Genomic DNA, 26,175 nt, shown 5'->3' on the forward strand with positions numbered 1-26,175 from the left:
AAAACTTCCAGACCAGTGAGTCCCTTTGACCACAGAGCTCAAACCTCACTGAATCAGAGGCAAACGGTGACAGGTGCCTGTGTCAAGAGCAAGGTGGGAACACCAGGGTTTTTAGCAATGACAGCCGAGCAGTGCTTTGATATTAACCCCCAGCTGACAGAGGGCACACAGCATCGTGACCACACTGTGACATCCCAGTGTCAGTGAGACAGGAAGGCTCAGGCTTTCTCCTGAGCTGCTCCTACTGTACGCCAAGGGCTCGGGCAGCACCTGTGTGCTTCTGCAGAGCTCTGAGGACCCCCAGGGAGAACCTGGATGCAAACACACGTGTGGGCTTACACTGAAATGAACTCAGAGCATCACATCTCTGGCTGCAGGGGTGGCTGCTGAAGTGCAGGGCCACGAGCATGCTCCCACAATTGCCGCTGTCATGGGTCAAGCCCCAAGACCCCCTCCATTCCCACCAATTAACACACAGGGCTTCCAAATTCTGAACCAAACTCAGCAGTTCCTTGGCATTTACATTCGCTTCAATTAATTTCTTTAAAGCTACTGCAAAGGTTTGAAAGCAGATTACTAATGACACATCCCCTTACACCTAAATGACTGCTGTTACTATTTAAAAAGGAAGAAACGAATGATGGCAAACTGAGAAGCTGGCACAGATCTGGGCAAACTTCACCTTGCAGTGATGGTCTCAATGAAGCAAATCTTTTCTTTCAATCCTAACCTTCTCTTGGGTACAAAATGCCAACTGTGTGCATCGGCTCTGTGAAACGCTCAACATGACATTTACCAAGCACAGTGCCATGGAGATAAAGAAGATCAATAAACAAAGCAAAGTAGCCAAAGATAGATCCTCTACTTGGAAATCACTGAAGATTTGTGTTTGGATAAGAAGGGGGGGTTGGATTTTTTTTCATTCATCTCTCTTGTTATTTCTCAGAAAGAGAAGTTAAAGGGGGGATTACCAAACTTGACATTTTGGCGCATTTGAGCTTTTCAAAGCAGAAAATTCAGCAAAGAAAAATGAAACAGCAAGCAAAGAAATATTAACCAAGTCAGAAAGTTTCACCCTTGCTGGGTTATTCAATAAAGCCATTTCTTTGGTGAAAAGCTACTGATATAGAGAAAGAGAGAATGCAGTCAGCCTAGACAAGACCTTCTCCAGAAAGACAATCTTCTTACCTGTTTTAGGTTTGTCGCGCATTGGCGTCATGTACCCATCCTCATCCAACTCCCCTCGGACGACCCTCTCGGGGATGAAGATGGTGGGATCAGCGCTGTACCTCTGGGTGCTGCTGTCCTCTTTTGCCAAGGTTGCCACTTGCTTTCGTAGGGTGCCATTGCAGCAAGTATCTTCAAAGATCTCCGCCGTGGCCCCTTGAGCAACTGGGGCTTCTGGTATGATGCAGCCAGGAGCTCTGTACGGCATCGGCACTTCTGCAGCGTAGCCGCCGTCTCTGTACACAAACTGGTTCTGTTGAAAAAGAGAAGGCAGCGTGAAAAAGGAGGTTCCTAAGAGAGAGAAGATTTAACAGCAAGTCATCTCTGTGCCTCCCGAGTCTTTCCTGCCACAATTCATTGAATCAGAGAATCATGTGGTTGGAAAAGACCTTTGAGATCATCAAGTCCAACCATACCTGTCTACTTACTACAAAACCAGATCCCTAAGCACCTCATTTACACATATTTTAAACACTTCCAGGGACAGGGACTCCACCTGGGCAGCCTCAGCCAAGGCCAGAGAACTCTTTTGGTGAAGAAATGTTTCCAGATGTCTAATCTGAACCTCCGCTGGCACAGCTTGAGGCCATTCCCTCTCATCCTATCAGTTGTCACTTGGGAGAAGAGCCCAGCACCCACCTCCTTTCAGGACTGCAGAGAGTGATGAGGTCTCCCCTCAGCCTCCTCTTCTCCAGGCTGAACAACCCCAGTTGCACAAGGATGCACTTCACTGGGCAGGAGAAGCTTTGTCCATCCTGCAGTCTGCTGCAGTTCCAGCAGCGCGGGCTCTGTTGTGGACTGGCAAAGCATCCATCTGCCCGGTGGCGCTGAGCCGGCTTCCCCTCCCAGGACAGCACCATCAGTGCAGCGAGGGGAGCGAGCTGGCTGCTCAGAGTTGGAAATGGGGCAGGAAAACTTGTTTCCTACCTAGATATGTGGAGGTCGAATCCACACAGTTCCAAGAGGCAAACACGGTATCTCCTCTTCTATTGCTTTGGCAATCTCCCCTGATTTCTGAATAAACCCCCTAAACCTCATGTTAGGGAACTCTCCTTCTGCAAAGGGGATAGGGGATAGAGGACGCTACCAACTCTGAACTCTTTGTGGTGTCCTGCCAACCACACAGCCACCCAAACACTATGTAATTCCATCCGGTACTGCATTTCATACAATCACAGAATCACTTGGTTGGAAAAGACCTAGGAGATCACCGAGTCCAGCCGTCCCTGTCCACTACTGAACCAGATCCCTGAGCACCTCATCTGCCCGGCTTTTAAACCCCTCCAGGGATGGGAATTCCACCACCTCCCTGCATTTCAGGCTGGTGACCTTTCCTCACACTGGTACCTCAACTCTGTGCTTCAACTCAACACACCACTGTTCTTGTCAGCAAAGGCAGGCGAAGAAATTTTGACACCACGATCTATGAACAGGGAGGAAAATGTATAGGTTCATCCAAGCCTGTTGCCTAAATGCTTTTTCAAGAACAGCTGGCAGAATTTTGGGTGTGGGTCCATAGAGCTTGGACAGGAATCCAGGCTGAGGGTGCAGATCCTCACTATTTGACTTCTCATTCACTGTTGACATTTGGGCCATTTATGTAGGAAAAAGGGAGTTGAAACAGAAAATACGTAGTGAAGGAAAGAGGAGAACCTAAAGGATGAAGGTTGAATGTGAAATACTTACTCCTGACATAGGGGTGTAGGCAGGAGGAGGGCTGTGTCCAATTTCACTCTAATAGGAAAGAAAAATGGAATGATGGATACGGAACAAGAGGTCACACGAATGAAACAAGTCACATGAACTGTATGAGCTAATGGGGAGAAACATGCAGAGCAGTTAAACTTCCTAATGGAATCCAAAATCCAAAGAATTCAGTCACAGCAAATGTCTCACCAACGCCAAGAAGCTGTGTGTGTGCCTCTCCAGCCCCAGGGGAGGCACCGAGCTCCCCTGTCCGGGTGAGGGCCGTGTCACACCCGCTGACAGCTGTGCACCCTGCAAGTGCCTCGTGTCTAATTTTTGGACAGGTAGACTGTACCGAAAGAGCGACAGATCGTGTGCTTAACTTCAGAGGAAAGACAGGGTGGGAGAAGTGCAGGGGACAAAGAGCTCTAAGCCAAGGCTTCCTTTCCAGGGACGAAGCAGGAGAGGGATAACCAGGAGGGTGGAGGACTGTCAGACTGTCACAGCTAGCTAAGTATCAGAGGTGAAACAGTCCCTGGGCTTTGGGAAACCCAAACAGCACAGCAGCTGCTGGGTGTCAAGATTCCAAGGTGCCAAGGTCCTGCTCTCAAAATTCTCCACCTTCCAAGGTTACCTCTGTATCACAGTTTTACTGAGAAGCCTCAAAGTATCCATGCAGAGCTTTTCATTTTGGTGTTAGTTTCTGGAACCGCCCTGTGGACCCCAAAGTGCTGTAACATCCCCAGCACAGTGGCTGCATCTCTACTGACTGCTGCCTGGGTTCCACTGGGGAAATGCTGATTTTTTGGAAGAAAATTAGAATGATACAAAAACCTCTTTATTTTTTCTTGTCGTTTTCTACTGCCATAATGTTATTTTTGAGACTACAAGTTCAGTTCTTCATAATTACTTTGTTTCCCATTAGTTTTTCCTGCTGCTGGTTTCCAAAGGGCTCCAACCCTTCAGGGTGCAAACACGCAGGGGACTGGAGTTTGCTGCTGCCCACTGCTCACGGACACCAAACCAGTGGCTGTAACCACACCTTTTCTACTTGGTACCACCCAGTGCCCTATCACACACCTTTAGCTTACATGTCTCTGATTTCACAGATGAATATTCATCGATTCTGGGTGAACAAGGGGAGAGCTGCCTTGAATGGCTCGTAGTTCCCAGCCCACAGTGATCTTTGAAGGGTAACTTAGAAAAGCAACTCTTGTTGGCGTCAGCACGCAGGGCTACGCTCCTCTGCCAGTAAATGTTGCGATGCTTATCAAACTGAAAGCACTACTGTTCTCTGATGGCCGTGTTATCTACCCGTGAGCACGCTGCGCTCTGCCCTCGTCACAGAAGGCTAAACCCACCGTCCTATCTTTAGCTCCTCTTGGCTGTGACTCTGCCATTTGAATACACGCTATGCAACTATAACAACATAATAACAGCCCCATCCCAAAATGCCAGGAGAGAATGGACTGGCACTAATGCAATTATTGCTATTTTTGCTGACAAGACCCTTCACAGCCAGCTGAGATCACAGCGAGGGGATTGTCTTCATGCCTCCCCTTTTGTGCTATACTAAACATGTCTTGCAACACCCCAAACACAGAACCTTACAGCCTGGCTCTTCTCCAAACCACTGTTGTCTGCATTTTTCACCCTTTACTCTTTCACCCTGTGAATTAATACCCTAAAAAAAAAAAAAAAAAAAAAAAAAGAGGCAAAACCAGCTGTGGTGCCAATTAGTGGGGCTGAAAAAGTGATGGAATTGTTTAAATGTCTTTAAATTGCCTCCTAATTGCAGTGTGATGTCACATTCTGCAGGCTTTCAAGTACAGAAAGCCCCAGCCAGCTTTCATTGGCCAGGACGTGAATCACACTATGAGCAGAAAACACATTTGGACCTTACCAAGTAGAACTTAAACAGCTTGATTTGTATGTGTAATTGGTTATTTTTTAGTTGTTGTTGTTGCATCTTAAATACTATCTAGAAAAAATAAGGCTTCCAACCCAAAACATTCTATGCTTCTACCTTTCTTTTCTGAGAACATGTAGTGTTTTGGACTTCAGGGGTTGGAACTGGATGATCTTTGAGGTCCCTTCCAACCCAAATGATTCTATGAATCTATGATTCTATGATTCTGACCCCAAAATTCTGACCTGAATGACTGAGCTTGCTGAGAAGGACCGAGACTTTGAGGCTGGTTGCTCAAAGACTTCACTCCATAAACCTATCAGAAAAGTCTCAACCTGCATACTGAAAAAGAAGAAGATTAATGAATAATCAGCCCTTTTTGATAGTGTAATATGCATTGCATCCATTAGCTCTGGAGCGCACACATCCACCAACATTTAAACTCTAAGCATCCTTCAGAAGGAGCTAAGCCTTCCTAACCACCCATGAGCAGCCCTAACCAGAAATGCCTGAGATTTCATTCTTTACACCACATTTTAGGAATAAACATCCCATCAGGGATAAAAGATAAAACCAAGAAAATGTCCCCAAAAGCCTTTTTAGAGGCCTTTTGGTATTAAATACCAGTTGCATATCAGCTCTTACAACCACTAACATTTGTGTAAAATGAGCCTTGTTAAAAGAGAGGTAAATAACACATTTGTGAATATTGGCTTGTATTATTGCCTTCTATTCATTAATTTCATTTTCCAATTCCTTGCTTCTAAAAACCTCCCAGAGGTAAATATCTCCTCCTTTAGAGCAGGGACATAATATTGTCTGGCTGCACGTTAAACTGTAATGTTTAAAAAAGCCCCGTTTGGTCCTGCCGCTCATGTGGTTGCGTGAATATGCCTCTGCCTTGTCTCTTTTCATTCCAGTCTAGCATCACTCTTGGAGTGAGGCATCCTCCTCCCCTGCTCATCCCACACCGGCCCTGCGGTGACCACAGCTGTCTCAAAGCTGCGCCTGCACCACATGGCACGTGGAAAACCCAGGGTATTCAGTGAAGTGACACTGCTGTGGGGCTATGGGTGCTACAGGACTAAATAGAAAATAAATAAAGCTTCATTTTACAGCATGGTTTTCCTTGCCAGCCACTGAGATAGAATCATAGAATGGTTTGGGTTGGAAGGGACCTTAAAGATCATCCAGTTCCAAACTCCTGCCATAGGCAGGGACACCTCCCACTGGATCAGGGGCTCCAAGCACCATCCAAGCTGGCCTTGAACCCCTCCAGGGATGGGGCAGCCACAGCTTCCCTGGGCAACCTGGGCCAGGGCCTCCCCACTCTCATAGTGAAGAAATTCCTCCTTATGTCCAGTCTAACTCTGCCCCTCTCCAGTTTATACCCATTGCCCTTGTCCTGTCACCACAAGCCTTCGTGAACAGCCCCTCCCCAGCTTTCTTGTAGCCCCTTTAGGTACTGGAAGGTCGCTAGAAGGTCTTCTCGGAGCCTTCTCTTCTCCAGGCTGAACAACCCCAACTCTCTCAGCCTGTGCTCATACCAGAGGGGCTCCAGCGCTCGGATCATCTTTGTAAACTCCCCTGGACCCATTCCAACAGCTCAGATGAACACACACATTTGACAGGGCTGCAAAATTATTCCTGTTCCTTGTTCTTAAGCAGCCTGTTAAGCTCGTGGGTGTTTATTCGTTACTAAAGAGTTGGTTTTGCCAACATCAATGTACACACAGACGTTTGAATCTACTCGGATACTGCTCCTATCCACACGAAACCCCAATCCCTGCTCTCATACACAAAAATCACCAAGCCATACAGCAGAAGGAAAACAATCCCACTTTCTCCCTGGGATGCTCCTCACAGGTCCTGTTCAGGGGCATCTCATGGTCCGTGCTTCAGGCAACTCGGGGATTATCTGTTTGATCCAGCTCTGCAATGGCTCCTTGTACCAGTTCGGGCCCGGTTCGTGTGGCCCCAAAATAACTCACTTGCCTCTTTCCCCTACAAACTGTCCACCTGACTCGAAACCAAGTCTGTATCCAGGCCAGAGTCACCAAACCACCACCTTCTATCATCCCAGGCTGAGCAGATCTTGCTACAAGCACCAAGAGCCCAGCAGTTCTCAAGCTAGGAGAGCCTATTTATGCCAGTGGACCTGAATAACAAGTTTGGGATGTGCTGGTGGGCCTGCAGGCAGAGCACACAATGCAGAGCCGTCCCACCAGCCCCGAGCAAACTCCAGCTGCATTTCAAGAGGGCAGCCTGGTATTTACAACTGATCTGATCTGAAATTCAAATAGGAGAGACCCCCCCAGGAGAGCAGTCACCTCTGCTCAGGAGTGGTCCTGCTTCCCTCTGACCACAGAGCTTACGGCTCACTCGCCCTGCTTCAGAGCCCACAGCAAACATGTCAGAGACAAAAATCAAAGAAAAGAAAAGACGTCTACCACGAGATTGCTGTGTAATGTTAAATAGAAATGGAATGCTGTTTGTATAGTAACAGCTAGGAGGTTTTGCGGAGCCCTGGAGATCTCCGGCTCTAGCCCTGGCTCTGAGCAGGGCCATCTATAAAAGGAAAGGATCAGACACTCCCTGGGATGTCACAGGTACCGCATACCAACCCCACAGCTTGCGGCACCTGACACAAGGCTGCCATTCCTCATTCTCCCTCTTCCATTCAGGTTGGGCTCCTGAAAAGCTTAGGGAAACTCCATTCACCACTGGGCACGTTCTTCTAGGATTATGAGAAGTACCCATAGCATCACTGCCAAGTGTTATGGCTCAGCACCAGGCACGGCGCCCTGCTGGCACCCAGCACACACAGAACCACCCGCACACAGCACACTGGGGATGTCCATCCTCTGGACTGGTTTGGAATATGCTCCATGTGTGTCTCTTACATAGAATCGCTTGGGTTGACAGGACCTTGAAGCCCACCCAGTTCCAGCCCCTCAATCCTCCAGACCTCTGAAACCTTTGTCTTTCCAAGTTCAGAACTGCTGGCAAACAGCCTTCAGCTGTCACAAGGTGTAACTTGATCTAAGCGTGACACAAGAATGAAGATGCAAGAATTCCTTTTCCCTATTATTTTGTGCTAACACATCGGGAGTGTCAAATAGACAGGAGAGCAGGGAGAGAGCCAGCTCGCGTGTGTCTATCTTTCCTTTTCAATCTCTTTCCCTCCCGTATCATTCCTGTCACCCATGATTAGCTTTCTGTCAGCCCTTTTTCAACACAATCTCAAATATGCTTTACAGGCAACGGCACCATCTAACACTGGCCCAAATCCCCCAGTTTGGATGAGACAACATACCATTTTCTAGGAGACCTCATCACTGTCCACAACTCTCTGACAGTGGGTTGTAGTGAGGTGAGCGTTGGGCTCTTCTCCCAAGTGACAAATGATAGGATGAGAGGAAATGGCTTCAAGTTGTGCCAGGGCAGGGTTAGATTGGATACCAGGGAAAATTTCTTCACTGAAAGGGTTCTTGGACAACTGGCAGAGGCTGCCCAGAGAGGGGGTGGAGTGTCCATCCCTGGAGGGGCTTAAAAGATGGGTAGATGAAGCGCTCAGGAATATGGTTGGACTCGATCTTGTTTGCCTTTTCCAAGCAAGCAACTCTGTGATCCTAGCTACTCTAACAATTCCCTGGGGAAAAGAAGGGTCAAGGTGCTGTTCCTGCTCATCTTAGAATCATAGAACGTTTTGGGTTGGAAGGGACCATGAAGGTCATTCAGTCCGACCCCCCTACAGTAAGCAGGGACATCTTCACCTCCACCAGGTTGCTCAGAGCATCTTCTGTAGCACCTGTCCAAAACACAGGAACAGCAGCAGCTCCTTTTCTGTACAAACCTTGAGCTTCGCCTCCCAACTACAACATGGTTCATGATTTGTGATTGTGACATTGCAGACCAAAAGGAAAAAAAAAAAGGCACAAAAGAAAGTTGATGAGCTGCACTGGGAGCAGCAGCCCCCTCCGATGCCGCACGCCACACTGCCATCTTCCCCGGTCTGTTTTATACAGTAATCAAAGGATATTCTGAGCCTCTCAAAATGCCATCAACCCTCATTGAGAATGAAATAGAGCACATCTCCACTGAAGCCTTTACAGCGGTAATCATTACAGCTTGCTGGCCTGAACAGGGAGCTCTTACAGACAAAGATGGGGTTTAAAAATAAAATAAAAAAGCCTTCCTAAAATCTGAATAGAAACTTGATGATAATCTCCCAATTTTATTATGCAAGGGGGAAAAGAAACCCATAATTGTGCACTCTTGGTCTCTTATAGCAAAGAATAGGCTTCTTGATGAAATGCCGAGTTGATTTAGAGCAGGGCTGAGGCTCTGGTGGCAATAACACGCTAAAAGAAATAACCATCCAGCTGATATGGATAAAATAATCATTTTTTAACATTCTAAATCTAAACTTCATCTGTGTCTCCTCCCACTTCTCCCTACTACATCTTTTGGAGAGTCTTTTTATAGCTCTGATAATGATTTTCCCCTCCTGTACCACAGCATCTAACAAGACAGACAGACTTTCCTCTGGCTAAAAAGGGGCATTTTAAGCTGTTCTGGTGTTTAACCCCACTGAACGCATATTTAGAAAGTACAGTATCTGGTACAAGATGCTCCAGAGCCCTCCTGCCACCTTCTGCTCCCTGTGGTATTCCAGGAGCTCCACTGCCGTGGGACACCGTGGATGGGACCTCTGGCTCCGGAGCGGTTGTCTGTTGAGGTGACACCTCCTTGGAGCTCTGCCAGCAGCAGTTCCAAATCACAGCCCTTTGTATTTTCAGGTGTTTTCATTATTTTAAGAAAATCACAAATGTGGACGTTTTCCACTAACAATTTCTGCTTCAAATCCAGTCACTGAAAGATTTTTTCTACTCGTATAATTATTTCCTGACTCTTTGTCCACTTTTCCATCTACTGAATTATGTAGAGTTGTGTAGCTTGCTGTTTTCCAAGAATGCCTCATTGGAGCAGTGTAGAAATATTTATTACTTTCTCTCTTTACATCTATTGACTTTTTTTCTAAAGAGAAAGGATCAGCTGTGAGCTCTCCTGACTGTTAACACAGCCAGCAGCTATTCATGGACTAAGCAGATGCTGCTTGATTTTAAACCAGTTTATATTAAAGCTCAATAAATTTACATGTCACACATCATAGAATCAGAGAATGGTTTGGGTTGGAATGGACCGTAAAGATGATCCAATTCCACCCCCTGCCATGGGCAGGGACACCTCCCACTGGATCAGGGGCTCCAAGCCCCATCCAACCTGGCCTGGAACGCCTCCAGGGATGGGGCAGCCACCACTGCTCTGGGAAACCTGGGCCAGGGCCTCCCCACCCTCATTGCAAAACATTTATCTCTAGCATCTCATCTCAATCTGCCTTCTTTTAGCTCCAAACCTCTCCCCCTCATCCTGTCCCTGCCCTCCCTGATCCAGAGCCCCTCCCCAGCTTTCCTGGAGCCCCTTTCAGCACTGGAAGCTGCTCTAAGGTCTCCCAGAGCCTTCTCTTCTGCACGCTGAACAACCCCAGCGTGTCCTGGCTCCAGCCTTCGCATAATCTTTGTGGCCTCCTCTGGACTTGCACAAAGGGATCCTCCGTGTGTTGAGGACTCCCTCCTGTCCATGACGAGAGGGAAAGCTGCCAGATGCCATACTGATGTGAAATATACCTGAAAACCCCTAACAGCCATCTCCTTTGTAATCTTGTGATTTAAAATGGCCACCTTTCAAATGTAGAAACAGAGCAAATTAATTCTAAAGGTAACTTCTACCCTGGTTTCTCTTTGGAATAATGTTTTTGTACGTAGACCCATACAGATGTTCAGTCATGGAACAGCTCCCACGGAAGTAGGCACAGCCTGACAATATTCAGAAGGGTTTGGCCGACGCCCTCAGCCCCGCAGTGTGAATGTTGGGGTTGTCCTGGGCAGCGACAGGAGCCGGACTCGATGGTCCTTGTGGGTCCCTTCCAGTTTGGGACATTCCATGACTTAATGAAACGCTCCTAGAGCAAGTGCTGCACCAGCAGGGCTGCGATGGCATGACACACCGTGCTCAGGGAACTGTAACCTGCCTTTTGGCATTCCAGAGCCCGCTTCAGCCAAGCAGAACAGCCTCCCTGAACACATCAATTAGCCATCTCTGAACAAAATAGCTTGATATTTAATTGCAGGCTTGGTAGGTGCTTTCATGATATAAAGCACATGGAATAATATCACAAGGACAGTATCGGTGAGTAATAAACAGTACAGACAGTTTTCAGGAGGAATTAGTCAAAGATTTAGAGTAAAAAGCATCCTGGGGTACAGAGAGTGCTCTCTGAATGGGTATTATCTCCGTGCACAGAGGACAGTGTTTGTTACAAATACCCGAATGAATCATCTAATGGCCATGAATGTAGGACATTCCAGCGCTAGACTGGGCTCCTGTGCTCATGGAAACACTGCCGAGGATTCTGCTTATCTCTCCTAAGCACAGAGCTTCTAAAACCTCGTATTTCTAGAACATCTCTAGACAACGGGAAAAAAAAAAAAAGCTGGGAAAAGCCAAAGCTGAAATTGCAACTGAAGAGTTTCAGGTGCAAAGAAAGTATTCAATTTAGCTTAGGATGCTAATATTTATGAAAAGCTGCATCAGCGTCAGGCCGGGCTTCATGGCAGAGGGCACTGCTGAGGGCTGGAGCACGAGCAGGCTTCTGCTCCCGCAGTGCAGGGCCTGCAGGTGCACTAGAATGAAGCCAGCATGAGTGTGATGGAAATGCTGAAGCGTGTCTGAGCCTCCCAGCATCATACATGTCAGTAATTCCTGGTGGGAAAAGGATGTGGCTCTTCCTGGGGAGCTAAAACTCCCCCAAAAGGCTTCCCTCTTTCCATGGGCTGATGCTCTGGGCTATTATTTCCTATCTGCAGCTTTTGGGAGGGAGAAGGCAGGCAGTGTCTGACGCGAGCCTCATCCATTTTGGACCCAGATCACCCTGGAGAAAATTCAGGGCTCTCCTTAGAAAGTAAATGCTCATTAATTCCCTGATTTCAAAGCCTAAGTGGGAGGAGGCTCATGGTCTCCCTGCTTCCTCCCTACAAGCTTTTGCCCCTGGTAGAACTGCGCTGCTGGAACACTCAACTCAAGCTCTCAGTACAACGTACCCAAAGAAAGAGCATGAAGCTCTGCCATTACAGAATTGACTCTTCCTTCCCTAAAACTACCACTAGAACAACTAAGACGGGAAATACAGTGCATTCCATGCCTCTGATCTCTGAAAATGCCATGAAGATCACGTAGCTCTTGTCTGTGTGTTTTACTTCACCCAATCGTCTGGCAATCTCCCCATAAAATTCAATTTGCCAGGCACAGCGAACACAAACTACAGAAGCTGTATCAACTCACTCGGCATCTCCGGCTGCAGCAGCTCCATAATGAGTTTGGGTAATATTAATATTCACTGCACCAAACAGGCATAAATCACAAACTATCCAAAGGAAACACAAAGACAGAACCAGACGACCACAGACAGAGAGCTCTGACAGCATTTCAGTTCTGTGTGGCTTCTTCAGCTGACGCCCATCTGTACTGAGCTGAGCACAGCAGAGGCACTGTTATCTTAAAGGAGCTACCACGTGCCTTGTTTTATAGCAACACAGATCTTCACTGGAAGAATAGTTAGAATCACAGAATCATTGAATGATTTGGGTCAGAAGGGACTTCAAAACCCATGCAGTCCCATCCCCTGCCATGGGCAGGGACACCTCCCACTGGATCAGGGGCTCCAAGCCCCATCCAACCTGGCCTTGAACCCCTCCAGGGATGGGGCAGCCACCACTGCTCTGGGGAACATCTGCTCTGGAGGAACATCCTTTAGGACCAAGTTTGAGGGGCCAGAATGGTCTGGCCAGTGAAAGTTCAATTAATATGCTGTTGCAACATGCTGTTGCTCTCTCAACCCTCTGTTGGTGTAAATGGCCATACTCCAGGGTCTAAAACTATGCTACAGTGATTTACATCCATGTGACAACGAGAATCTCTCAAAAATGGCATTCCTTTCTTTTCTGAGAAGCTGGCAGAAAAGGCAACAGAGCCCCTCCAGAGACAGCTATGACTAAAATTGACTTATTCCAGAGCAGCATTAACACTAAAAATTAACTCTTGCTTCCATAAAGAGGAAGTTTGTTGCTTATTGCTAAATCACACATCATCACCTCATGCACCATCCATTCCCCTCTTCACTGCCTGTCAGTGGCACTACGTGAACCCAGCGTAGCCGCTGAGCCTCTCCCAATGCCCTCTCCAGTTTCCTGGCCTTTTAGCAGTAGCAACTTCCTTATGAATTGTCTGGATGGTATTTAAGACTAAATTTCATCTTCCTTATTCCAGAGAGGCACTACTTTCCTCCAGAGAGGGGAAAGCACTTCATGCAGAGCATGGTCAGAGCATGAATACTGACCTGGTTTATGTGCTCTTAGCTCCTTCACTCACCTCTTCTCTCCCTCACATCGAGTCATCACTTCTGATCACAGTATTTCGCCCCATCCCTGGACGTGTTCAAGGCCAGGTTGGATGGGGCTTTGGCCAACCTGGTCCAGTGGGAGGTGTCCCTGCCCATGACAGGGTGTTGGAACTGGATGGGCTTTGATTTCCCTTCCATCCCAAACCATTCTGTGATTCCATGAATTTGGAACTACCTTGGCTAAGGAAAATCATCCCTAAGGTTTCTAATGCATGAAGAATACACACCAACTTTTCCATGAGCCTCCACCTAATATTTAAAACACACTTTTCCACTAAAACAGAGAGAAAACAGAACCAAGTCCCTAATTCCTAAATACAACAGATGCATGTGTGAATACCCTCAAATTAATCATGCATTTCATCATCTCTCAATTTGGTGAGAAGCCTTGGCACCTAAACTGTTGGAAGGATGGAGCCACACGGAGGAACAGCCAGAGTTCAGAGCTGCGGGCAGGGAGCTTGAGAGTGAAAAGGAATTCTGGAAACCTGGATTCAGGTCTCTTGTTGCCCTGAGGCATTCAGGACAGGATTCAACGCACCAGAGCTCAGGCACCAGCTCTGAGACTGCCTTGGAGCTGTCAGTAGTCAGCGGATTAAGAAAAACACCTCCAGAAAGTAACTTATCCCACCGTAAACATCCTAGGCAAGCAGCAAACACAATCCAATGGACGAACCCACCCCTCTCCAACGACACAAACTGAAGCCTAGACGAAGAGCTTAGATTCCATCTTGTTGATGTTACGTGAGCTGAATCCCACTCGGACACCCTCTGCTCCTCAGTTCCCCTGAAAAGTGAACGGCATTTCCTCGCCTGGCAGGTATGTTCTGAAGATCAACATGCTAAAATCTGCGATGCCCTCAGCAAAAACACATCCTTGTGAAGGAGCGCTGTGAAAGCATTGCATATAAAGAGTAAAAGGGGCTGGAATCTGGCTCCAGACACAAAAGCTGCATTATCTATGCATGCCAGCTGCCCGCAGTCACATCAGTGCCAACCCTGCCGAGGGAACAGGATTGCAGGGATGGCAGAATCAGAGCTATGTGCTTCCTGGCCAGGACAGCACGGGCTGAGAAACACCACTGCTTGACTTTACGAGCCTCAACTGTGCCTTCAGTTCAAGCCGAGCCTTTGCTCACTCAAGGCTGAGCTATTAATTTACAACACACCAAGGCACCAATGAAAAGGGAACCCAGTGACAACATTTTTGTGGTCACCCTTCTTACAATAGGAACTTTAATTCCCAAGGCACCTCTGGCCTACATTTCACTAGTGTGCTTAAATCTCAACCTGTGTTTTTAGAATAACCAGTATTTTCTACCAGAGCTTGCTCTTACCCTGTTGGAATCAATTCTTGTCCTGGAGGTGTAGATGGGAGGCGGGATGTTGAAAGCTTGAGGAACAAGATACTCTTCAGCATCCATCATATCTTCCAGGTCTTCCTCATCGAGAAGGTTTTGGAAGAACTTGCTGTCATTTGGGCTTGGGAGCTTCATACGATCATCTCCCTACATAGGTTGTATGGAGAAAGGAAAACAGTCAAAAAGTGGGTTGATTTCCTTAAATTAATTAGTTTCCAGGGAATTGCAGATTTCTTTGTGCCCTGGCAGCCAGGCCACAAGGACTACACACTTCTGTGTTTGTTCTAAAGCACCACATCCACATAATTAGTTTGGATTTTTTTTTAACAGGGAATATGATGACAGAAATGGAATAACTGCATAAATCAGGCACAGCCTTTTTTTGGCATTCTTGTGATCGAGCTTTTATTCTTTCTTCTCTCTTTTTCCCACACAAGCTCTGTTTCTGACCCAAGTTCTGTCAGGGCCGGATGTATGTTTGTATTTTTTAGGGACTTAGAGGCTAAATTTCCTTCTCACCCATATGGGAAGTCCTGCAGAACGTAACAGAGCTGAAAGCAATAAAACCCAAACCAGGCAACAGCAGCAACAACAAGGAGATGTGTTTTTACTGAAATAGCAGCTGGAGAGGCAAAATCAGGGCTGTGCTTTGCTTGGAGCCACAAAACATCACAAAAAGGCAGGCTGTACCCAAAACACCTAACACCTAACACGATGCTAAACTGAACGGCTAAAGAACAGCCTCCCACCCTGCTGGAATTATGATGCCATGTGTGGAATCCATCAGGGAATGATGGCTGTGCTACTGGGTGCACACAGACTGGTTAAAAGCTCAACAGCAAGCTTGTCATCCTTGACTGCATCAGGGAGGAACGGGCAATCGTGATGGCAAAGGTACCAATGCAACAGCGTTACCCTGGTTGCTCCTCAAGAAGCACATAGCCTATATTTAGGAAGTTTAGATTGGATATCAGGAAAACTTTCTTTACTGACAGAGTGGTGAAGCCCTGGCAGAGGCTGTGCAGGGCAGTGGTGGAGTCCCCATCCCTGGAGGGGTTCAAAGAGCGTGTAGAGGTGGTGCTACAGGACATGATTTATTTGGCACAGTGGGGTTGGGCTGATGGTTGGACTGGATGAGCTGAGAGGTATTTTAGAACCTTAACAATTCTACAATTCTATATTGCCTGCAAGCTTCGCTAGAGAAGAAGCCTCACAGGATGAAACACCTGCCCGACTCTGCAGCAGGGGAAGGAAAAGCTGGGAGGGAAGAAGTATTTGGGATAAGGAAACACATCCTATCTAACGAAGTCATCTGATCAGATTGATTTTTCTAGAATAATTTCTGTAGGCTGAACTTACAATTTAACACACCGTGGACTACTGCAAGAGAAATTCCACATTCAGCACCACAAATCCTCTTGATTTTCAAACGTATTTTACTTCCCCTCAAGCTGAAGGAGAGCAGCGTACCTTCACGCTGTGCAGTGATACACCAAGAGCAGGGTAGCACGTCTACACAGCGAAACGAAACACCAGACGGTGACACTTGCACCAGACCCAGAAGCAATTGGGAGACATCAAGTGGCAGTGACTGTACTGTTAGAGGCCCTTTCAGCCAGGAATTCTTACGTCAGCATGAAGCCAAGGACCAGGTGGAGGTACCTCTGCCCTGTATTCCGTGATATGGAGCAGATTCGGTATGAGATGGAGCACAATGGAAGGGATCATGTCCCTGTGCTCAGCACTGGTGAGGCTGCACCTCAAGTCCTGGGTTCAGTTTTGGGTCTCTCGGTACAAGAAGGACATTGAGAGGTTGGAGCATGTTCAGAGAAGGGAACAGGGCTGGGGAAGGGGCTGGAGAACAAGAGTTACGAGGAGCAGCTGAGGAACCTAGGGCTGTTTAGCTTGGAGAAGAGGAGAATGATGGGAGACCTCATCACTGTCTGCAGCTCCCGGAAAGGAGGTTGATCTCAGCAGTGTAGGGAAAAATCTCTTCATGACTATCCCCTGAGATTCAGCCTAAGTAACCATAGACCCAGGCAAAACTTGGGCAGCCTGATCTAGTGGGATGTGTCCCTGCCCATTGCAGGGGGGTTGGAACTAGATGATCTTTAAGCTCTCTTCCAACCCAAACTATTCCATGATGCTATGATTCTAAGTCCTTGGTCTAAAATTGGTCCACTCTGCACTGACAAACAAATCTTATCCCCACTTTCGTGAGAGGATGCAAAGTACTGAGCAGCTTGCAAAGGCAGATCTTGCATACGCGCTCATAAATTCAAGATTAGGAAATGAATTTCAGATTATTTTATCATATTATTATTATTTTTGAGCTACTGCCACTGGCCATTCTGCCTCATTCTTGTACAGCACTGTGGTCACTGCTTGCTTCCAGTTCAAGATCCCCTTGAACTTGAGATTCAAAGGCAACTCCCTTAACAGTCAGGTTCGACAGACAGAATTGGTTCCTCCCCCCAGTGATGTTGCAGAGTTGCTCACCTGAATTACTAGGTATCGCTGAGGGTCTCGAGCCATTCTAGAGAATTCAGCAGCCAGCTCCTTGAATTTCGGCCGACTGTCAGCATCGATCATCCAGCCTGGGGACAGACGAAAGGTGAGAACGCAAACAGTTAATGGTCAAGGGAAGACATCATTTGGTTTTCAAAAATGTACAAGCTTGAAGGTCTTGATAGCTTTGGCCTAAAGAAAAGTGGCAATAAAGACCCCCAAAGAACGGAAAGGTAGAACTCTATGATGCATCTAAAATGGAAAACATCTGGTCTTGGCCAGAGAAGACTAAATTGCTCCACACCACATTGATTTCTTCTTAATTGGCTCCGAGCAACTTTTCCCCATCCCCAAAACAGAGACAGCAGCAATGCCTTGCAATTTTCTGTGTCTGTCTGTCCCATTTCGATGTCAGTCCTGAATGCCTTTGGGCGTGTCCAGCCGCTACAGGATGAATCTGATCTCATCTGAGTCCAGGGGGTCTGTTACAAAGCTACTACTAAATACAATTTTACTGCAACTGAACTGCTGTTCCACAGCGACTTATGTTAACAAGAGCATCTATGGGATGATGGGCCTTGCATCCACCTTTCTGGTAATTCTGCACTCATGTGTGACCTGGACCAGCTGGAGAAGTGGGCTGTGTGAACCTCATGAGGTTCAGCAAGGCCAAGTGCAAGGTCCTGCCCCTGGGTCAGGGAAATCTGCAGCTTCAGTAGAGAATGTGGGGTCATGTGATTGAGAGCAGCCCTGAGAAGAAAGACTTGGGGGGCTGACTGATGAGAAGCTCAACATGAGCCTGCAATGTGCATTCGCAGCCCAGAAACCAACTGTGTCCTGGGCTGCATCCAAAGTAGTGTGGCCAGCAGGGCAAGACAGGGGATTCTGCTCCTCTGCTCTGCTCTGGTGAGATCCCACCTGCAGCCCTGCATCCAGTTCTGGAGCCTCCAACACAAGAAGAATATGGAACAGTTGAAACAGGTCCAAAAGAGGCCATGGACATGACGCAAGGTCTGGAGAACCTCTGCTATGAGGACAGGCTGAGAGACTTTGGGTGTTCAACCTGGAGAAGAGAAGGCTCCAGGGAGACCTTAGAGCAGCTTCCTGTGCTGAAAGGGGCTCCAGGAAAGCTGGGAGGGGCTGTTATTCAGGAAAGGCAGGGACAGGACAAGGGGGAATGGCTTAAAATTGGAAGGGGGAAGATTTGGATGAGACGTTAGGAAGAAATTCTTCACATGGAGGGTGGGGAGGCCCTGGCCCAGGGCAGTGGTAGCTGCCCCATCCCTGGAGCTGTTCAAGGCCAGGTTGGATGGCGCTTGGAGCCCCTGATCCAGTGGGAGGTGTCCCTACCGATGGCAGAGGGTGGACCTGGATGGGCTTTGGAGTCCCTTCCAACCCAAACCATTCTAAGATTCTATGATTAAATGCCATTTTAATTGAGTAAGGGTGATTTTTTTGTCCCTCACTGTCCACAGAACATTCACTAGGAACAACATTTCTCAATCCCTGCTAATGCTTTCTGCAAAATGTGCATGTAGTATGGGCATCACCAGCAGCAAACAGTTAATCCTTGTGTCAGCTTCTGCTAATGGAAGATCCTATCGGCAGCTTCCCAAGAACATGTTCTCATTTGCCAGGGAGGCCAAACGAAGCAGGCTTTATCTCCTTTGCGCCGTTTAACCGGCCAGCACAGGAAAAACAAAGCTGCTATAGCTTGTAAGGAATTGCACACAAACATTACAAGACTCAGCCTGTATGTCCAGCTGTAACCTTCTCTCTTCCAGAACACCCCATCTACAAGGACTTCCTTTTCCCCACCAAGATTCGCTTCATGCTCGTTAGAAATCCTAGCAGGTGGGACATTTTTGTGCTCAACCAACACAAACCCTGTGCATTACTCAGACAGCATCCAGACCTGCACGTGCAGTACAGCTGTTTGTAGAAGATACCTTATTGACCTCTTCCAGTTGTATCTGCTTTTTTTTTCCAGTGGTTTTGTGTACAACACAAGAGGGAAAGGACTACAGAAGATGGATGAGATGTCTCTATGTTAATCTCACTTAAATTAAGTCAGAAACACCAGAGAGATGTTCCTAATTCTTTCAAAATTAGAAGCACAGCCTTGGAGGATACTGTCACCAGAACGCACAGCTCAGAGATAAAAGGGAAGGAAGAAACCATGTGCTGACTGTTTTCCTTTTATTCCTTTCTTAAATTCTTGTACTGGACTAAGAATGATAAAAAATTATCCTCTCTCTAGCATTTTTTGTATTAATTTAATTGTACCTTTTATTATTACTATTGCAATCAACATTCTTGTTCCTAACAATAAAACATTTGTGCTTTCTTTCCTCAATATTTGGAACCAGCGTTGCTCCTCATAACCTTCACTGGTTGGGTATCCATGTACCGTAATTATGTTTAATACTATCTTTTTTAACATCAAAATCAATTGTCATGGAAATGACAAGGGTTTACAATAACAATCACACAATTCCGCCTTCGCAGCAGGAATATGAGATACCATCTGACAGTAATAAGGAGCCGAGCTAACTCAACCCTTTGTGGCTAAATTCATAGCTTTTGCAATTGCAAACAATGTGCGTACAGTATTTAAATGGAATTTACAGTAGCTGAGGAAGCTTTTGTTTTGCAGCAGGCTGCCCTCTTCCCCAGCACCGCCAGAGACTGCAGATGCAATTGTTCTAAACCCCTCCCGCACCCAGCACAGGGATACTAAAAGCCACAATTACTTACACTTGACCATCACCATATAAACATCAATCGTGCAGATTGGAGGCTGGGGCAACCTCTCGCCCTTCTCCAGGAGGTCGGGGATCTCTCGAGTCGGGATTCCATCGTACGGTTTCCCACCAAAGGTCATAAGCTCCCAGATAGTGACTCCTGGACAGAACAAAAGAGCGTTAACATTTGAGGTCATACATTCACCATTTCTTCCAGCACAGCACTCTGGCCCAGCTCTCCACTGCGATCTCTTCACTCCCAGTGCCCGTGCAACCACTAAAGCTTGATCTGCCACGGGAGAGGCTGCAGAAAGCGGTGAAGCAGCATTTTGGGTGAATTGCCAAAAGCAACTTCCCTCATCTTTGTTGGAGTAAGAGGCACCATGATAGATCTGAGGCATGAGAGAAAGGTCTCAGACAAATAAACTGGTAAAGTGAACAGATGCCATAACAAGAAGGCATACTCTTTAATCCTATCAAAAGGGAAAACAAACGGCTGATGTACTCTATTATTTTAAGGGCAAAAGCTGCAGCTGTTGCCCAACTCAGAGCATCAATTCCCCACAGCGGTACAGCACTGAGTAGCGTTATGTCACCGTCCTTGCCTTGGAAGCCACTGACAGCCACTAGCAGTGTTTGTTTCCTTAAATGCCCTCATGGATAGGAGTTACATTAGTGCTGTGCTTTAAATCCAAGATTCTTTTCGTGAACAGCCATAGGACTCGTTTTGGCATCGGGGCTGGAAATAAAGGTGAGGTATCACAAGGAACAGAATCCTCCTCCAGCAAAAGCTGAAATATTGACAGAGCTGCTCTCACACCATATAGTTCAACTTTTATTTTTATAGCAAAGGTCATTTCAAACACACTTCCAGATCAGTAATGATATTTTGCCTGCTGAAACGCTAATGAGAAAGGTGATGGGCAACATTACCGTATGTACAACACACATATTTATTTCACCCTCCTTCACCTCTTTGTTGATGTTTAGTAACTACAATTTGCCGATTGCTTTTGGCCTTGTCCTTTCTGATTATGGATATTCGGGGCTGCCTGCATTTCAATTGCTTTTCATAAACAGAAGCTAATTGGAACCAAGTGATACGGGGTATACTGGATACCAGAGGAAAGCAGCTTTACATAAGTGATTTAACTCTGCTAGTTTTTTCTCAGCTGGATAGAAGAGGGCAGCTACCCAGTCACAGCAAATGGTGGCTTTTGCTGCTACCCACAGGTAAAAGTGAGTAATGAATAGAACCGTGCACCTTTTCCTTTCAAAATGATATGGCAACTGGGAATGCAAATGAGTCCATAGCCTTGGATGCACTGAAATATTCCACTTACAAAGGCAGAGATGATTTTATTAGAATCATAGAATCAGAGAATAGTTTGGGTCAGAAGGGACCTCAAAGTCCATCCAGTTCCACCCCCTGCCAAGGGCAGGGATGCCTCCCACTGGATCAGGGGCTCCAAACCCCATCCAACCTGGCCTTGAACTCCTCCAGGGATAGGGCAACCCCTCCAGGGATGGGGCAACACCTCCAGGGATGGGGCAACACCTCCAGGGACAGGGCCCTGTTACCAGGAGCTGTAACAGTAAACAGGCAAACAGCTCAGCAGATGTGGCACAATAGCTTGTCTGGATAACAGAATTAACAACAGCAAATGAACATCTCATTTCTCAAACCTGACATTTTTTGGTGTGTGTTGTGTCCACACGAGCTGAGGTGTGTAGCCACTTCCCAAGTTCTCTGCAAATTTAGCACCCTGACCCAGTGGGAGGTGTCCCTGCCCACGGCAGGGGTGGAACCGGATGGACTATGAGGTCCCTTCCAACCCAAACTGTTCTGTAATTCTATGATTCAATGGATGCTTGTTTGTGTTAGCTTGGAGAGCTCATCTCTACCCTTCCTCCTCCTGCTGTATTTGCTCTGTATTATGACAAATTCCCTTTTATCTGACTGTAGGTACAGAAAGTCCCATAAGCCTCAAAGTGGTTTTTGACATTCACGGCTTTTAGAGTCAAGATTTTCAAAGGACTGGTGAAAAGTATGACCTGCAGCTGTGTTTTTATGAGTCTGTGGCAGAGCTGGAAGAGGCCTTCTTCTGTCACAGCAATCAGCCAGCCTGCTACCAGCACTCATCCCAGCAGGGACATCACCATAAAAAAACAAAATAAAACAGGGAAGAGCAAAAACTATTGGAATAAATTACCTTAGAAAAAGTCTAGAAAATGAGGATATTTTTAATACAGCAACACAACTTGGTTTAATGCTTTGAGACAAATCATTAAATTAATCACATGAAGATTTTACCATAGCTCCAAACATCACTCTGATGGGTAAACTTCCTGTAGTGTATGCACTCCAGAGCCATCCACTTAATAGGCATCTAGGGAAAGGCAAGAGAAAGGCAACATTAGAAACAATAAAATAATACAGAGAGATCCAGAGGAGGCCATGAAATGATCCGAAGACTGGAGCACCTCTGCTATGAGGACAGGCCAAGAGAGTGGGCGTTGTTCGGCCTGGAGAAGAGAAAGCTGCGGGGAGACCTCAGAGCAGCTTCCAGTGCTGAAAGGGGTTCCAGAAAAGCTGGGGAGAACCCTGCTCTGGATCAGGGAGGGCAGGGACAGGATGAGGGAGAGAGGTTTGGAACTAAAAGAGGGGAGACTGGGATGAGATGATAGGGAGAAGTGTTTTCCTGTGAGGGTGGGGAGGCCCTGGCCCAGGTTGCCCAGAGCAGTGGTGGCTGCCCCATCCCTGGAGGGGTTCAAGGCCAGGTTGGATGGGGCTTGGAGTCCCTGATCCAGTGGGAGGTGTCCCTGTCCAGGGCAGGGGGTGGAACTGGATGGGCTTTGGAGTCCCTTCCAACCCAAACCATTCCATGATTCTATGATCCTATATATAGACATCAGCTTCCTCCCTGGTTCCTTTTCCAACTGCAATCTCAAAAAGAAGCAGCACCACTCAGCATAGGAAATTGCTGTTCCTTGCCTCTAGAATGGGGCTTTGCCTCACAAAACATCTGGAGGAGAGAATTACGCACCAGTCATCTGCAGAACTACCCAAATTTTTACTGATTTGGATGTAGTGGAAGAACTCACTTTTTCATCCCATTCATGTGAAGATAGGATCAGGGCCAAAACTACATCCAGTCCCCCTAAACTGTCTCAACAGTTTGCAAAAACAATGCTGCTCTCTCGATTGCTCCCTAATGAGGCTACTTAATAATGCAGTGTCCATAACACTTCACAGTCCACACCATCATCATCAGAGTAAACAGGCAATGGGGAGAATTTACAGCGCTTAATTTCTGACTCCTAATACCCAACACTCAGCTTTCCCAACTTTCTATATCACTGCAGCAGTGAGAAAAGTTGCTCGTGAAAGCAAGTCAGAAGCTCCATGTTAGCCTCTGGCTGTGAATCACCCCTCGGGGAGCTCATCTCTTCTGAGGCTGCGTAGGCAAACACAACCCCAGGCTTGGCGTAAGGGTTCGCCCTCTTGGGTTCCTGTTAAAATAAGAGTCATGGTGTTTCGTATTCCCAAGCTGGGCACAGTCTTGTGGTCCATTAATTTCTAGTGGACAGACATTAAAACCAGATTTTTACCTGATGTGGACTTGTACGAGTTGCCTCTAATTTGGAGCTATGGAAGATGTACTGGAATGAACCAGAGAGATGCAGAACTGCATGTGAAATCTGAACAGATGGTGGGTGTAAAAGCAGAGGATGTGTCTTCATTCAAAGCCTTATGAAAATACCTTCCACGAGGTTGACTAATGAACATAACCTGTACAGTTATGGCAAAAATAGCACTCTTTAATAAAGGTTGGCTTAGCTCTTGCAAAGACAGTTCCTCCTCCTCCTCCACTCAGCTCTGCAGAAGTGTATCGCCTTCATTCTCATTAAATACGACTGGGTTGCTCCAAACTTGAACAACTGCTGAAGTAGCAAAGCTACAATGCTCATCATGGGATAACTCAGGTTGGAAGAGACCTCAGAAGGTCTCCTGTCCAACCTCAGGCTCAAAGAACGTTCAGCTATGAGATCAGACCAAGCTACTCAGGGATTTATCCACTCTGGACTTGAGAATTGCCAAGGATGGAAACTCCACCACCTCCCTAGGCAACCTGATCAGTCACTTGGTTGTCCTAATGGTGAAAACGTTTTTCCTTTTGTCCAGCCTCAATCTGTTTTAGCAACAACTCTAAGCTGCCAATCTCTTCTGGATTTCACAGGACGCTTCTCCGGAACTGGGAAGTGACACATCTGACGTGTAAATCCTGGTCCAGAACTCCCAAGAGAGTAGTTGGCCTCACAAATCCAAGGCACCATCTAACAGCTGCCAGGGAACAGTTGGTTTGCGAGGACCAGCTCATTTGCTGTCATTCACTGGCTGACAGAGGGAAGAGGCAGAGGGGCTGCTGGAGAGGGGATTAGAACTGAAGGAATCGGGGAAGGCTGCCAAAACCCCACTTTCCCTGTCAGAAGGTCCCTTTCCTGGGGAAACGGGAAAGCACCGGTGACTCCTTTCAAGCTCTTCACCACATTCACTGAATTGCCGCTGTAATCCATGCAACAGCTGCCGAGGGCAGCAGCCACACAGCTAAAGCAGCAGCCCATGGAGGAGAAAAGCACACACTGGGAACAGCTGTCTGTCCCAGCCAAGGGCATGAGCACAGAAAAACAGAGAGCAAGCAGACAGAAAGCAAAATCAACAGTCAGGGAAAGGAATGACAGGAGAGGCAGAGTCCCCTGGGATTTTGTGACAGGTTGAAATGTGGAATTTCAAGATGTTTAGGGAGCAGGCGGCAGCAGAATGCACTCACAGCCCTTACTTACAGCTTTCTGAATTGTATAATGCATTAATCTAAAGGCATTAGCAATAAGGTGAGGTGCGACATGGATAGTGCGCGGTAATAGGGGAAAATGTCTGGTTTCAAAGTTATGCTCAAGCTAGCTCTGAAAGCTGCCCGGCAGAGAGGGACCTGGGGGTGTTGGTTGAGAGCTGGCTAAACGTGAGCCAGCAGTGATCCAGGTGCCCAAGAACGCCAATGGCATCTTGGCTTGTATCAGAAACAGTGTGGCCACCAGGGCCAGGGAAGGGACTGTGCCCTCTACTCAGCACTGCAGGCCACACCTCGAACCTTGGGTTCAGTTTTGGGCCCCCCACTGCAAGAAGGACATTGAGAGGCTGGAGCGGATCCAGACGGAGCTGGGGAAGGGTTTGGAGAACAAGGGTTATGAGGAGCAGCTGAGGGACCTGGGGCTGTTTAGCCTGGAGAAGGGAGACCTCATCGCTCTCTGCAGCTCCGTGAAAGGAGGTTGTGGTGAGATGGGTGCTGGGCTCTTCTCCTAAGTGACAGCTGATAGGATGAGAGGGAATGGCCTTAAGTTGCACCAGATGAGGTCCAGATCAGACATCAGGAAAAATTTCTTCAGTGAAAGGGTTCACAGGCCCTGGCGGAGGCTGCCCAGGGAGGTGGTGGAGTCACCATTCCTGGCAGTGTGTAAAAGATGGGTGGATAGGGCAAGAGGAAATGGCCTCAAGTTGCACCAGGGCAGGTTCAAATTAGACATCACAAAACATTTGTTCACCAAAAGGGTTCACAGGCCTTGGCAGAGGCTGCCCAAGGCAGTGGTGGAGTTCCCCTCCTTGGAGGCATTTAAAAGACAGGCAGATGAGGTGCACAGGGATCTGGTTCAGTAGTGGACAGATATGGTTGGACTTGATCTCAAAGGTCTTTTCCAACCAAACAATTCTATGATTCAATGATTTTTTTAGTGGCCAGGCATAGAGCATGCTATTGCACACAAGAAATAGCACACGCAGGCTCTTCTGCTGTGATAGAAGAGGGGGCTCTTTGCTGAGCACATGTAAACTCTCATATGTTATAAACACAAATGTGTTCTGTGCCCTTTCTTTTTGTTTTCTGGAGAATTACTTGTCTCAGAAAATGGGACTGCAAGTTATTGAGGTTCACACTGACCAGAGAAATGGGCTTGGCAGAAATGCCCTGGAATATCCGTGACTCATTGAACTGACTTCAGGAGTTTCCAAAACAAAACACAAAATAGACCATATGAACAAAGCCCTAATTCTGAGTGTGAAAACTGGTCACACAATTATACCTCAGCCCTGGAGACACTCACTGAGCAAAAAACAAGCAAGCTTTATGTGTGCTGTCAGAAGACAGTTTGCTCAGTCCCTAAAGG

At 47.1% G+C, this 26,175-nt stretch overlaps 1 protein-coding gene across 3 annotated transcripts in view; it reads right to left on the reverse strand.

The window, feature by feature from the left end:
• The window catches only part of ERBB4 (erb-b2 receptor tyrosine kinase 4), a 669,634-nt gene that overhangs the window by 11,606 nt on the left and 631,853 nt on the right, over positions 1-26,175 (reverse strand). For 2 of the 3 annotated variants that reach the window (XM_054070100.1, XM_054070101.1), the window contains exons 22-26: positions 22,271-22,346; positions 19,970-20,116; positions 17,204-17,301; positions 14,681-14,851; positions 1,189-1,480 (exon numbers count right to left, since the gene is read on the reverse strand). In XM_054070100.1, the coding sequence (XP_053926075.1) occupies positions 1,189-1,480; positions 14,681-14,851; positions 17,204-17,301; positions 19,970-20,116; positions 22,271-22,346 (784 nt within the window). Of the gene's footprint in view, positions 1-1,188; positions 1,481-2,913; positions 2,962-14,680; positions 14,852-17,203; positions 17,302-19,969; positions 20,117-22,270; positions 22,347-26,175 lie in introns of all 3 variants that reach the window. The other variant, XM_054070102.1, reaches the window with a different exon arrangement.

Source organism: Cuculus canorus, chromosome 6 (genome assembly GCF_017976375.1).
Source record: "Cuculus canorus isolate bCucCan1 chromosome 6, bCucCan1.pri, whole genome shotgun sequence".
Taxonomy (NCBI): Eukaryota; Metazoa; Chordata; class Aves; order Cuculiformes; family Cuculidae; genus Cuculus; species Cuculus canorus.